Consider the following 14,879-nt stretch of genomic DNA (forward strand, 5'->3'; position numbering starts at 1 on the left):
CATGGTCCATGTATAAAATAACAAGGTATCCTGCACTTGAAGTTTTGTTTCTAAAATCCAAATGGCCATATTAGACATTTTGAACGTTTTTTTTTTTTGGGTGCTGTTTTGTTTTTTAAAGCTAGTGTTCCATAAAATAATTATAAATGAAGGCAACGTTCTATTTATTTAGTTTTAATAATAAAAAATACATCTAAGTACAATCTAAGACACTATGTCAGGGATTGCGGTTACAGGAAGAGGACCCAAGTGCAGAAACTGAGGAAGACAGATAGTGTGTAAATAGTTTATTGGAGGGTTCTCCTATGGTCGGAGTAAAAGTGGAATCCCAGGGGGGAACAGCGTGGCAGGCGGTCCACAGGTGGAGGTTAGGCAGGCAGGTAGGTAGGTAGGCAGGCAGACAAGCTGGCAGGTGATTGAGTCCACAAAAAGCAGGAGCACAGGGTGACCTATAGGTAGAAGACAGGCAGACTAAGTACACGTATTCAAATTTTGCTAAAAGCAAGACAAACGGCCCAACCTGCAAGGCTTCTGCGGACCCACACACACACACACACACTTCAGGGTGCAGAGGCAGCAGCCCTGACAGGACCCCCCCTCCAACAGGCCCCACCAGGGGTCCGAGACAGGAGGCCGGGGTTGGCACGATGAAAGTCCCGGATCAACGACCTCGACAGGACCTGCCGGGCCGGGACCCAGCACCGTTCCTCCAGCCCATAAACCTCCCAGTCAACAAGGTACTGGAGGCCACGACCACGGCGACGCACATCCAGGAGCCGGGACACAGCGTGAGCAGGATGACCGCCGACCAGCAGAGGCGGAGGAGGGGGCAGAACAGGGGGGGACAGCGGACTCGAAAACACGGGCTTAACCTGGGAGACATGGAAGGTGGGGTGGACGCGCAGGCTGGCTGGGAGCTTGAGGCGCACGGCACATGGGTTCACTAGAGCCACAACCTCAAAAGGGCCAACAAAACGGGGGGACAACTTCCTAGACTCGACTCGGAGGGGCAGGTTCCTGGTGCTGAGCCATACCTTCTGTCCAACGGTGTAGGCAGGAGCAGGGATGTGGCGGCGGTTGGCTTGCACCTCGGAGCGGGCAGAGGACTGGAGCAATGCAGAGTGGGCTTGTTTCCAGACCTTGGAACACTGGCGAATATAGGATTGCACCGAAGGAACAGATATCTCTCTCTTGTGATGGAAACACGGGAGGCTGGTAGCCCAAAGAGCACTGGAAGGGGGACATACCCAGGGAAGAGCTTTGCAAGGAATTGTGGGCATACTCAACCCACACAAGCAGAGCACTCCACGAGGCGGGATGAGATTGGTTCATGCAGCGGAGTGCCACTTCAAGCTGCTGGTTAGTACGTTCACATTGTCCATTCGTCTGGGGGTGGAAACCAGACGAGAGAGAAACACCCATGTTGAGTGCTGAACAGAATGCTTTCCAAACCTGTGCGGTGAACTGAGGACCTCTATAGGAGACAATGTCTGAGGGAATGCCATGCAGGCGGAACACGTTTTGAACAAGTAATTCAGCCGTCTCCTTGGCAGACGGAAGCTTGGGAAGTGCCAGGAAGTGTGCTGCCTTCGAAAATCTATCGACCACAGTGAGAACGACAGTGTTACCCTTAGAAGGCGGAAGTCTAGTAACAAAATCCAGGGCTATGTGTGACCATGGGCGCTTAGGGATGGGAAGTGGGCGAAGCAACCCGGAGGGGTCTGGAGGACGTCTTGTTCTAGGCACAGACAGTGCAGGCCGATACAAACGACCGTGTGTCTTCCTCCATAGTGGGCCACCAGAAACGCTGACGCAGGAAGGTTAATGTCCTACGTACTCCTGGATGACAGGCAAGTTGTGAGGAATGGCCCCATTGTAGGACCCGTGGGCGGAGAGCATCTGGAACAAACAAAGTGTTAGGGGGACAACCACTAGGCACTGATTTGTCACCCTGGGCGTCTTTCACTGCTTCCTCAATCTCCAGTGTAAGGGATGCAACAAAACAAGTGGGTGGCAAGATAGGCTCAGAACTGGGTTTGGCTTCTTCGGCAACAAACTAGCGGGACAGAGCATCTGGCTTGCCATTTTTCGAGCCCGGGCGATAGGAGAGTGTGAATGGGAAGCGATCAAAAAACTGCCCACCTGGCCTGACGGGAACCTAGCCTCTTGGCTGAACGGATATACTATAGGTTTTTATGGTCAGTCCACACTACGAAGGGGTGTTCGGCTCCTTCAAGGAAGTGTCGCCATTCCTCCAATGCCATCTTGACGGCTAGAAGTTCTGTCCCCAACGCTGTAGTTTCTCTCTGCTGGAGACAGCCTGCGTGAAAAAAAAAAAAAAAAAAAAGCACAGGGGTGGACCTTACCGTCCTCTCGGGATCGTTGGGACAGCACTCCTACTTACTACCTCCGAAGCGTCCACCTCAACAATGAATTGCCTACTTGGATCACGATGGATGAGAACAGGAGCAGTAGAAAACAGTTTCTTTAATCTACCAATTCCGCTTCCCCTGACCAGCGGAAGGGTACGGATGTTGACGTGAGCGTGGTAAGGGGTGTCGCTACCCGACTGTAGTCCCGGATGAATCTGCGATAGAAGTTGGCAAATCCAAGGAACCGTTGTAGTTCCTTCCGTGTGGACGGCCTAGGCCAATCTTTGACTGCAGTGACTTTGGCTGGGTCCATCTGGAGCTGCCCTTCAGTGATGACATAGCCCAAAAAGGTGGTCTTGGGTGCATGGAATTCACATTTTTCTGCCTTCACATAGAGTTTGTTTTCTAGTAGCCTTTGGAGGACTTGGCGTACATGTCCATGTTCTGAGCGGGAGCCAGAGAAGATCAAGATGTCATCCAGGTAAACAAAGACGAATTTGCCAATCATGTCACGCAAGACATCATTCACCAGGGCCTGGAAGACAGCAAGGGCGTTAGTTAAACCGAAGGGCATAACAAGGTATTCATAGTGGCCTCTATGGGTGTTGAACACAGTCTCATCTCCCCCCGGATGCGGACCAGATGGTAGGCTTGGCGTAGGTCCAGCTTTGTGAAGAGCCTAGCTCCGTGAAGAGGGGAAAAAGCAGAGTCAATTAGCGGTAAGGGATACCTGTTCTTGACAGTGATATTGTTTAAACCACGATAGTCCACACATGGTCGAAGCGTCCTGTCTTTTTTTAGCAACAAAAAAGAAGCCCCTACAGGTGACGAGGAGGAACGGATGATGCCTGCTGCAAGGGATTCGCTGATGTAGGTTTCCATGACCTCCCGTTCAGGCCGTGAGATATTATAAAGCCGACCGCTAGGGAGTGTTGCACCTGGCAGGAGATCTATGGTACAGTCATAGGGTCTATGTGGTGGCAGGGAAGTGGCGTGGTGTTTGCTGAATACTTGATCAAGATCATGGTAGGTCATGGGGACATTAGACAGATCAGGTTTCTCTGGTTGGGTGTGACCACTAGGGGGTCTTGCAGCAGACAATAAACAGTTCTTGTAGCAGAAATTGCTCCATGAGGTGATCCTGGGCCCTGCCCAGTCAATGACGGGGTTGTGAAGCCTTAACCAAGGCATGCCCAACACAATTTGAACCTGAAGGTGTTCAAAAACATGTAGACAGGTTATTCCAAATGAGGGTAGCAGAGACTTTAAAACGGGTTGAAGAGGGGATTGATTCATGACTCACCGACATACTCTTCCCTTCTGGCGAGTCAGTTCTTTTATCCGGCACCACTGGACAAGTAGCAATATGGTGGCCGGCATTTCCACAGTACAGACAGAGGTTAAACATTTTCCTTCGCATCTTCTCTGCATCAGAGAGACCGGCACGTCCATGTTGCATGGGCTCACAGTCGCTATCCGATGGTGGGGTTTGTGATCCCGTATGAGGCCCAGTCGACAATTTTGTGTTTAGTAGTGAGGTGGACGCACGAGTAGGCGGGGCCAGGGGTTTTGACCGACGCTCTCTCCGACGCTCGCGACAGTTGTTTGATAGCGAGGTTAATTAACTGGTCTAGGCTGTTGGGTTCATCCCTGGAAGCTAGTTCGTCTTTAATAGATTCATTTAGTGCGCCCTGGAAGATCTCCTGGACCGCTTCCTTATTGAAACGGCTTTCCACGGCAAGTGTTCTGAACTTTACAGAAAACTCCGCCACACTGCGATTGCCCTGTCGTAGAGACATTAAACGCTTCGCAGCCTCTCTCCCATGGACAGGGTGGTCAAAGATTTTCTTCATTTCCTCCGTGAAAGCAGAAAAAGCCATGCAAACAGGTGACCTCCGGTCCCATTCTGCAGTGGCCCATGACAGCGCTGGGCCTCGGAGGCATCCAATGAGGTAGGCAATTTTAGCCTGTTCGGTAACGTATGTCTGGGGCTGTTGTTCAAACACTAGCGAGCACTGTACTAAAAAATTGCGGCATGCCCCAAGATCGCCATCGTAAGGGGCAGGCGCTGGCACAAACGGTTCCCTTGAAACTTGGGCGGGGGGCGCAGTGGCACACATTTGCTGAGTGTGACTTTGAAGCGCAGCAAATTGGTTTTGGAGGGTGGTGAGAGTTTGGGAAAAGTCACGTACCTTTGCCATCATCAGGGTTAATGCCTGGTCATGCTGTTCCAGTAGTTCGCTGTGTGCAGCAAGAGCTTGGCGGATGGGGTCAGTCTCCGCTGGGTCCATGTTGGCCAGATTGTACTGTCAGAGATTGCGGTTACGGGAAGAGGACCCAAGTGCAGAAACTGAGGAAGACAGATAGTGTGTAAATAGTTTATTGGAGGGTTCTCCTATGGCCGGAGTAAAAGTGGAATCCCAGGGGGGAACAGCGTGGCGGGCGGTCCACAGGTGGAGGTTAGGCAGGCAGGCAGGCAGGTCGGTAGGTAGGTAGGCAGGCAGACAGGCAGACAGGCAAACAAGCTGGCAGGCAATTGAGTCCACAAAAAGCAGGAGCACAGGGTGACCTATAGGTAGAAGACAGGCAGACTAAGTACACGTATTCAAATTTTGCTAAAAGCAAGACAAACGGCTAGATAACTATTACTCTACTTGAAGCGTTGACAATCTGGCAGGTGGTTGGTGTCTCAGAGCGTCTTAAGTAGCAGCAGCCACAATTAGGGAGATGGAACTCAGCTGCTGACACTCCAACATGCCCAACCTTCAAGGCTTCTGCGGACCCACACACACACGCACACGCACCTCAGGGTGCAGAGGCAGCAGCCCTAACACACAATCCCTTCATTTAAACCGGGAGACTGGATTACAAAGTAGCCTAGGTCCACAATATTGAAAACAATACGAAAAGCAAGCGAGCCAAGCAACATCTGTCATACTGTTGCCAGCACCCGATGCTAACGCTAACAGCTAGCTACTAGCCATGAACACCGGAGACTTGTACTGTATCATTCAATGACGGCGTAATTAACTTGCAATTCTTCGCGTCCTAAGTTAGCTATTTAATATACTTTCGGTGGCATTATGATAATGGTGGTAGAAAATCCACACAAGTCTCAAGTCATAGTTGTTAAAGTCCAAGTCGAGTTGCAAGTCTTTTAACATTTTGTCAAGTCGAGTCTAAAGTCGTCAAATTCATGACCCTATTAATCACTTAGTTGTTTTTTTTTAATCAACATTTTTTGTCCGCCAGATTTAAAGAGCACCTGTTATGTGTTAATTTTTTTACATTTAATGTTTTGAGGACGTCTTCAACATTTTTTCCTCTTTTTCTAATCAGTCAAATCACTTGCATAATTTAAAATGGAGGGAAAATACCTCAGTATTTTGATTACTCAACTCAACTCAAACAACTATTTTGAATGTCAACATACATATTAAATGTTTTTCTTTAATGCATGGAGTTATTTTTTTTTTTTGCTCAAACACAACATGTGCGACCTTTAAATTTGCAAGTTATGTAAATTGCTTTTGCATGTGTAGACTAATTAGTACCATTCCAGGAGGATGCAGTTATGTAACCAGGCTAATCATTGAAATATGTCTGCGACTGTGTCAGTGACTGGAGTTAGTTAGCCTAACTGTTTGTTTGTTTGTTTGTTTGTTTGTTTGTTTGTTTGTTTGTTTGTTTGTTTGTTTGTTTGTTTGTTTGTTTATTCTGCTGGCAAGATGATGCAGTATTATTTTTTCATCTTCAAGTAGCTTTCCAACCATGTAAGATATAATTATGGTCCGTTGTGGAATGGGGATGTATATTTTGATCATGTCTGGAAGTGAGTGGAATGTAGAAATTTAAATGTTTTACTTACTGATACTGTACAAGCATTTATGTTCAACTTGATTTCTCATTCATATTTTGTGGATCTAATATACTGTAATTGTGTTTTTTGTGTATCTTGCATGCCTCCAGCCACACCTTGAAAGTTCACATTATAAACGTTGAGGAGTATGAAAAACAGGAAAACTTCTTTATTGTGCTCAAAGAGCCTAAATGGCTAAAGCGAGGGCTCTCTGGTAAGTAAACCAGATGAGATCTTATGAGATTTCATATTTTGATTGACAGTATTATCACAATACAGTATATAAAGTTTCACATACCAAAAGCATTGTAACATATCTTAAACAATAAAATATTCATTATATCAGGAACCCTCTGTACTTTTTGACAATAGATATTGTAAACAGTTGTTGTTTTTTTCTTTCATGAATGCCAGACCACATGCGAATATTTGTTAGATGATAGTTATACGGTACATAAACAAGAAAATTAAATCCAAAGTGCTTATTTTCCATCAGGCCACGTACACCAGTGGTGTCAAACGTACGGCCCGTGGGCCATATCAGGCCCTGCAAAGGGGTTTAATCCGGCCCTCGATATGATCTTGTAAAGTTAAAAAAAAAAAAAAAAAAAAAGTAATGTCGGACCCGTTAAAAAAAAATCTAAAATCTAAAAATCTAATCTAAAAAATCTAAATAGGGAATTTCATAAGCAAACATCAGATGAGCAATGCTACTTGTACACGGAATTGACCTGGATGTCATTATTTTACACACAACCTAAAGTTATGGTTTGTTGAAAAAAAAATAAAAACAGACCAACCTAAATCAAACCTAAACGTGCTGAAAACAACACACATTCGGCTACTGGTATCAAACACATTTGACGTATAAACGTCCGATAACTTCATTAACTGCGCTACACAGTGAATTCTAGGAACACTATTTGTATATAAAGACAACACACCCGGAACTCATACGGGCAAAGTGTTTCTGCATTCCATTTGCATTTGTGTTGTTATTTTTTTGGGACAATATACAGTATTTACAGTTAAGCCCTGCTACTTAGATCTGACCTGCAAATAGCAAAAATCTGTATAACTGACACTATTTGTTTCAAGTTACTGCATATACCATGATTTTAACGGTCCGGCCCACTTGGTAATAGGGATGTAATGATATCCAAACATCACGATACGCTATTATCACGATATGAAGGCCACGATACGATAATTATCACGATATTGTGGGGGGTTGGCGATATTTAAAAAAGGTCACAGTATTGGAAAAAAAAGAAAAAGAAAGCGCATTAGTGTGCTTTTGTACATAACAGCAATGCATATAAACCACCTACAATCTCTAATAACAATATTGAGGCACTTAGTTGCTAATGCACGCACACATTGATCACTTCGCAAGCAAATTAGGTTCCCCTTCATCTGACAATTAGAATATATTTTAAACATAGAAAGTCAAAACATCTCTCATGAAAATTAAATTGCACTAATAAACTAGCCACTAGAGGGTGCTAGAACCGCACAAATGGAAATCAACCCGACGTTTTTAACAAATGTGTTCCTTTTAAATATTGTGAACATGACGACGACGATATTGTGGCAGTTTTAATATCACGATATCACGATATTGCCCTTAATGTGACATCCCTACTTGGTAATATATTTTCCTGCATGTGGCCCCTTAGCTAATATGAGTTTGACACCCTTGATGTACACAAACACTTTACTATAATTTGTGCAATTAATGGAATATTTTTTAACTGACGGTATTTATAAAACTCTTAACTCTTTCATTCAATTAGCTTGATACAAAAAGATCAATTTAGCGTCTGTCCGTATATTTAGCAACTATTTAACAAACAAACAAAAAAATCAACTGACAACTCTAGCAAATCTAACTATTACCTCAATTACATCAATACAAACTTGTAAAATTCTCTTTGTATATATTTTTGGATATAGCGCTTTCTTTTGGATCTCATTAGATTATGGAAGTGGTCATTGGTCAGGTTACCTTTTTTTGGTGCAGTCCATCCACTTTAGATTTTTATGCTTTATGGAATATGATTGCTTGATTGATTTAAAAATGTGTTTGTTGTCAGATTAACATTGGAATTGAAATATGTTGATTTAATCATCTGTGTTTTTACAGCATTACTGCTGAATCAGGGTAAGACACATAAGTTTGTCGGTTGGGTTGAAGTGTGCAGTTTTAAGTAGTGTCGTTCCGATACCGTTTTCTGGCCCCCGATACCGATTCCGATACCCAGCTTTGCAGTATCGGCCGATGCCGATACCTAAGGTTTTTTTTTTTCTCAACATGAAAAAGCTGTTCTGCCATTGGTTCAGAGCATTCAAGGGCCAATAGTATTTCTGAGATCGGCATGCAGTGAACATGTCACTCATCAGTGAATGTCATGCACAAGCAAGACACAAGATGCTGCAATCAAAATCCTATATTAGTGTCGGAAATAATGGTATCAGCACGTTACTTCTTAGTACTCACCGATACCCATACCACTGTTTTAATGCAGTATCGGGGCCTCTGCCAATACCGGTATCGGTATCGGAACAACACTAGTTTTAAGCATTCCAAACACGAGTTTGTATAGAAATACTGTAGACATAAATGGATGCTGTGAAAATCCAAAGGCCTCATATTTCATTTTACAGAACACTTAGTATATTGGCTGCTCTCTATTGAACTGTGCTCATTACAGTTTAAGAGAGCAGCCAAACAATCACTTTTGTTAGTCCCCACGAAGTGGCAGGACAACATACATTATGGTTCAATCTGGTTCCATACACATCCATAGATGTTTCTGATTATATATTTGACACCATTTGGCTATAGAAGCTGAGGTCAAATGTCTAAGCCAGTGAATCCGAACCACTGTGCCAGGGCACATTAATGTGCCACATTAGCACCACGTTTGACTTTTAGTATGATTTTCTTTTTCTGAAATGCTTTGGGTGGTCGAGCATTTCTACCACACAGTTCACTTGAGGTAATTTTTTTTCTGTTTTGTTGTTGTTTTCAGATTTTTTGCATTTGTCGATAATAACTCGCACCATGCTGAAGTGTTGAGATTTAGGAATGGATTCGTAACTTTTTCCAAACAAACAGATGGTCTATTCATGTATTTATTTCTGTATTTATTTATTTATTTATTTATTTCTGTATTTAGTTATTTATTTATTTTTACCTGTTCTTGATTTTCTTTGGCTGTTTGGATTGACCTGTTGGCCCACTTCATTTTGTTAGACAGGTTCTATTTACTGGCAATTATAGTAAACTCATGATATAACAAAATGCGTTTTCACACAAGGACAGGTAGCTTTAAATACTTTATTCTGTGAATAAATAAAATCAGCATTTAAAAACAGAATTTTGGTTTTTGGCTTATCTTTGTGTGATATTTATGTGTTTGATAATCGTTAAAGTTGAGAACCTGCGCAAAAAAGTAGGAATCTGAGAAACAGCAAATTTTTATGGCTCTGTATTTCGTGATGGGCGTAATAGGCACTGCTGCAGTAAATGAAGGAAATTCTGCTTTATTTTCAACAGATCACCCCACCCCTGAAGAGGAAGAGGCTAGGAGAATCTCTGAAATGGGCAAACCCATTCTTGGAGAGCACAGCAGGCTAGAGATTATCATAGAAGAGTCCTGTGAGTTTAAGGTGTGTGGGTGGCCGAATACCTAGAATAATCCACCCTGCATTACTTGTACTGTTGTACATAATACATGATGATGATAGTAGAATTGATGACCAAATTAATGATCATGTAGCGATAATTGGGGTCGTCAGTGACAAATTAATAATTTGGACGGTAAGGCAGGTCGTGGAAGGGGCTGGGTGGCCGTCAGGGAAAAGAGCAGGAACAAAAGGTCCCCAGGGAAAGAGAGTCTGCAGGAAAAGAGAGAGAGGTCCTTGCGCGCTGGGCTTTTAAGCTCACGGAACAAGTGGCCATGAGCTACGCCCCTTCCGTACGCCAGAGGAAAGCTTGGTTGCCAAGGCAACTTTTTAGGAGTATAATAGCGTTTGAAATTTAGGCAAAATTGACAAGCCAGTGCTTCACAAATAACACATATCATTCTGGGTGTGTTTCAAACAATAATGCTATTATCGAGTTATTTAATTGGCTAAGCTTCTTCCATTTAGCTAGATTAAATAGCACTCGAATTTACATTCATCCTGTCTTTTGAGTCACACATAAGCGTTACATTTGTACTCAAAGAAAACATGACATGATTCATTTGTGTAATTCTGGTACGCAAAAAGTTCCTTTTTGTCCAGAATTAGGTGGAATTTAGATTGATTATAAGCGGCAGAATTCCTGAGGGTAATTCCGATTGTGACCGCCTGGGGTCACTCTTGTTGCGTGTGAATTTCCAAGGAATGACTGGAACAAATGTGCTCCACACCTGCTGTGTGTAGCACCAGGGAAGCTAGCTGGGCCAGGCTTTTAGGCCCAGAAACGTCTCTATGTCTAGTCTGGGTGTCTTGAACCCAGCATGAATGTTGATATAAGCCTCCTGCCAGATGTTGAGGTGTAAAACAACGGGGTAGGGAGTCCTTTGGGATAAAAGGACTCATAATCCAATTGTCTCGGCTGGTCGGCAGGAGGTTAGATTCACGAAAAAGGAAAGGAGTAGGCATCCCAAAGGTAGAATTACAAAAAAAAAGTGGCTGGGATGAGGGCAATAATTGTTACAATCATAAATGTGTTGAAGAATTTTAGAACAGGCCTAGAGTCAGTTGTCCATAAATCAGCTGCTCATACCATGACCCTGAATAGGATAAGCGCTATAGTAAATGACTTAATTTTGCAAAACTGTACAAAATCAGGTGCAAATCACTCAATCAGGGTGAATTCACAATTTAAAAACTTTGGTACAGTTCCAGTCAATAGCACAGCTAAATAATAAATGTGCAAAATATGTTAGTTTAGTTGGACATGTTTTTTTTTTTTTTGTTTGTTTGTTTGTTTGTTTGTTTGTTTGTTTGTTTAATACAACTGAATGGTTGTTTATATAGTACATCCCAGTGTGTAATCACAGAGAATTGAGTTGCCTGCTGTCAATTTTTATCAGACAAAAGTACACTACCCTGCAACAAAGGTGGGATACAATATGGTATCAACCAGTTATTCATTTGAAAGTCTATTTCATAAAAGCAAGTTGATATGATTTGATTCACTAACAACCTGGCATTTTTCCCACATCAGACTCCCAATGGCATGATTGACCAGGTACAGTTTTAGTAGTGTGCTGTTTTGATAGAACATTTTTCATTTCAGTTTCTCATCACACACCTGTGGATATACAGACATTTCTGCATATTCAGAAATGCCTTGCTTATTAATGCATGACATATATCTGAAGATGCACAAGACTCTAACCCAGGGGTGACAGGAACAGAATATACTCTATACAGGTCATTTCATATTTGTCTGTGTATACTGTATAGGTACACTTTACAGTACAAGTTACATTAGTATTGTGGCTAATTAGCTAACGAGCTAACAAGCCAGGTCTCAACTTAGTCGTGGCAGTTGTGTTTGTGACAACCGCCTTATTCATAGTGGCTTGATGAAAGAGGGCTGATAGTGACCCACCAATTAAATCAAAACCCACCTGGTCAAAACCTTGTTACATGGGTCAGATTAAAGGTGTACGGTATTCAAGGATCATCTCAAAAAGAAGAAGCCAAACGTCCGCTTTTGACTTTTTTAAAAATGTGCATGCGGAAGACCATCCTACCAGCTTTCCTGCTGGTCCAGGGGGAAACACCTATCAAATGTCGGGAAAGTATGAACTCAAATTCATCATCATCTTCATCAGTCTCTGCAGCCGGCCTCACTTCATAGATGGATATCCTCTTGCGGCTCTCAGCCATTTTCAAAGTATATGGTGAGATTGGTGGCGCTACAACAATTATTGGTTGAATACGAAGCATAGTGGCTACATGCTACAAACACTGGAAGTGCGCATGTACTTCTTGGAATGAGCACCCACAGCGTCATTACGGCAGATTGATTCACGGGATCGAGAACCAATTGTTAAGATGATCCACCCAGAAGACGCAGCACCAAAAGATCCTTGAATACCCCTTTAAAGATCTTAGCGGGCCGGTCTTGGGACGTGGGTCTTAAGTTTGACACCCCTAAGTCTTTTACATTGTCTCTGTGTCAAGCATGTTCCGTTTTTCTTCAGCCAGAAACATTTAGAGACGTAGTACAATGTCTACCATACAAATGTGACATAATGGTGGGGCAGCTAATCCCAAACACTCCTTTGGATAGGGTTAGTAGCATTGGCCAAAATACATTATGCATGATGTTTGGCTCAGCTGTGTTGCATAATCTCTGTGTAAAGCGGTGGGTATTTTTACACTCTAATATCTATCTTAATTTATGTCGCAGTAAATTTTTATTGATACTTGCAGAATTATCTTTTTTTGTTTCATTTTGGAAAAAAAATAGATTTCTTCAGAAAATAAAGAAAGAAGAAGAAAGAAAAAAATGTTTGTAATAACTAACAACCATGATCTTCAACCTAAACTGACCTATTTTGTCTGACAGAATACTGTGGATAAACTCCTTAAGGATACAAACCTGGCAGCTGTGATTGGTTCACGATCATGGAGGGAACAGTTCATTGAAGCTGTCACAGTCAGTGCAGGTAAGTGGCTATCATTTAAAAGTGTCTAAATGATAACCATCCTTCCATCTGTTCTCTTCCGCTTAACTGGGGTCATGTTGTGGGGGCAGGATCTTAAGCAGGGAAACTCAGATTTCCCACTCCCCAGCCACTTTGTCCATCCCTTTCGGAGGGCTTGGCTGACTGGAAATGAATCCAGCTTCCTGCGTTGAGCTGCTACTCCCCCGCAATACAGACCAAACACTGACACTGGTCGTACAGAGACCGAACAACCCATATCAAAACATCCCCAAAAGAACTCCCTGAGGGACATGGTCAAATGCCTTCTCCAAGACTAGAAACACAGGTAGGCTGGTTGGACGAACTCCAATGTACGCTCAAGGACGCTGGCGGTGTAGAGCTGGTCCACTGTTCCACGGCTAAGACAAAAACCACACTGCTCCTCCTGAATCTGAGATTCAGCTTCCTGATGGACCCTCCTTTCCAAAACCCCTGAATAGACCTTACCAGGGAGGTTGAGGGGTGTCCCTCTGTAGTTGGAACACACCCTGCCGTTCCCCTTCCAAAAATGGGAAGCACCCACAACCCCAGTCTCTCAATCTAGAGGCACCGTCTCCAATATCCACACGATGCTGCAGATGCATATCAACTGTCAAGGATGTGCGTGGTTGAGGACCCAAATGCAGGGAAGCAGAGCGAGGAGGCAGAGGTGAGGTTTAAAAAAAAAGAAGGTATTTTTCTTTAAATAAATGGGAAATGGGTAAACACAGAGGAACTGGCAGGAAACAAGAAAACAAGTCCATAATCAAAACCAATTACCTAAGTAAAATGCTAGACAAGGTGACAGCAGGACGTGGGGCCACGACAAAACATGACACAAGCACACACAATTGACCAACACGGACAGATAGAAAACAAGGGACTTAGTCCCGTCCAGAGGAAAGCCCGTTTCAATGAATCCGCACAAGTTTCTTACCGTTTTGGCAGTTCGTCCACACAGCGGCGCGGTTTCGCAGCTTGAAACCGATCACTTTTGAAACCGGGCTCCAGAGTGGAAATGTATGTTCCAATGTAGACACCATATGCGGGATACTCCTCCAGTGATGTAATTCTCGCGTGACTGCGCACGAACTGGTAGTCTATGAACAACAATGGTGAATAGCCGTGTCATCGTCGTTTTTTGGAACCTCCTTGCGTGTTTGTGCTTTTACAGCAAAATGTTTTGCATGATGTTGTTGTACTAGAATCACCTGGCATTGTCACCTCTTCTGTACTCGTCTCACTGATCTGTATATATTACTGGATAGCCGATAGCCCATACACACCCGTGCGAGCCGATGAAGCGGCAGGGCAGCCATCTTACTCCTTCCATCACGCGAGCAGACTACTGTTTAAACTACTTTGTGCACCCCGTTTCTTTTAGCGCTCAGTTGCTAGACCCCTGTTGTTTCTATATATAAATAAATACATTTTCAAAGAAATTACCAGTATTGGAAAAAGACCTGAAAAAGTTAGAAAAGTGTAATCCAGTGGTCCCCAACCACCTACTGGGCCACTTTGGACCGGGCAGCGGCAGGTCGTACAGTTGAAAGAATAAAAAAAAACTTACTGTACTTGTGGTTAATTGATTAGCCGAGGCTTAAAAATAATTTATTTTGAAAAGTGACAGGATTCTCTCTGTTTATGATGGACTCTTGACGCATGTCAAGATGCTTTTTGGCCTGTGGCACTCCGGAGGCAGCTGACAGGTACCGGCTGGCCAAGCGGAATGTGGCTTCGCTGGTCGCTGAGGTAAAAACTCAGACATGGGAGGAGTTTGGTGAGGCCATGGAAAACGACTTCTGGACATCTTCGAGGAAATTCTGGTCCACCATCCGGTGTCTCAGGAGAGGAAAGCAGCGCACCATTAGCACTGTGTAAAGTGCAGATTGGGTACTGCTGACTTCGACTCGGGACATCACGAGTCGGTGGGGGAATACTTTCAACACC

At 43.6% G+C, this 14,879-nt stretch overlaps 1 protein-coding gene and 1 long non-coding RNA gene across 5 annotated transcripts in view; one reads left to right on the top strand and one right to left on the bottom strand.

The window, feature by feature from the left end:
• slc8a2a (solute carrier family 8 member 2a) overlaps positions 1-14,879 on the top strand; it is a 92,131-nt gene that overhangs the window by 73,621 nt on the left and 3,631 nt on the right. For 2 of the 3 annotated variants that reach the window (XM_077505657.1, XM_077505658.1), the window contains 4 exons: positions 6,342-6,445; positions 8,378-8,395; positions 9,794-9,906; positions 12,812-12,911. In XM_077505657.1, the coding sequence (XP_077361783.1) occupies positions 6,342-6,445; positions 8,378-8,395; positions 9,794-9,906; positions 12,812-12,911 (335 nt within the window). The remainder of the gene's footprint in view (positions 1-6,341; positions 6,446-8,377; positions 8,396-9,793; positions 9,907-12,811; positions 12,912-14,879) is intronic. The other variant, XM_077505660.1, reaches the window with a different exon arrangement.
• Positions 222-13,985, bottom strand: LOC144006676 (uncharacterized). 2 transcript variants are annotated; one of them, XR_013279897.1, is made up of 3 exons: positions 13,867-13,985; positions 4,565-4,941; positions 222-449 (listed from the first exon to the last, which is right to left on the bottom strand). It is a non-coding gene; the product is annotated as an uncharacterized LOC144006676 (long non-coding RNA). The 2 variants fall into 2 exon arrangements; XR_013279896.1 differs by lacking the exon at positions 13,867-13,985 and adding an exon at positions 5,027-5,087.

The sequence above is a fragment of the Festucalex cinctus genome, chromosome 18, assembly GCF_051991245.1.
Source record: "Festucalex cinctus isolate MCC-2025b chromosome 18, RoL_Fcin_1.0, whole genome shotgun sequence".
In the NCBI taxonomy this organism is placed as follows: domain Eukaryota; kingdom Metazoa; phylum Chordata; class Actinopteri; order Syngnathiformes; family Syngnathidae; genus Festucalex; species Festucalex cinctus.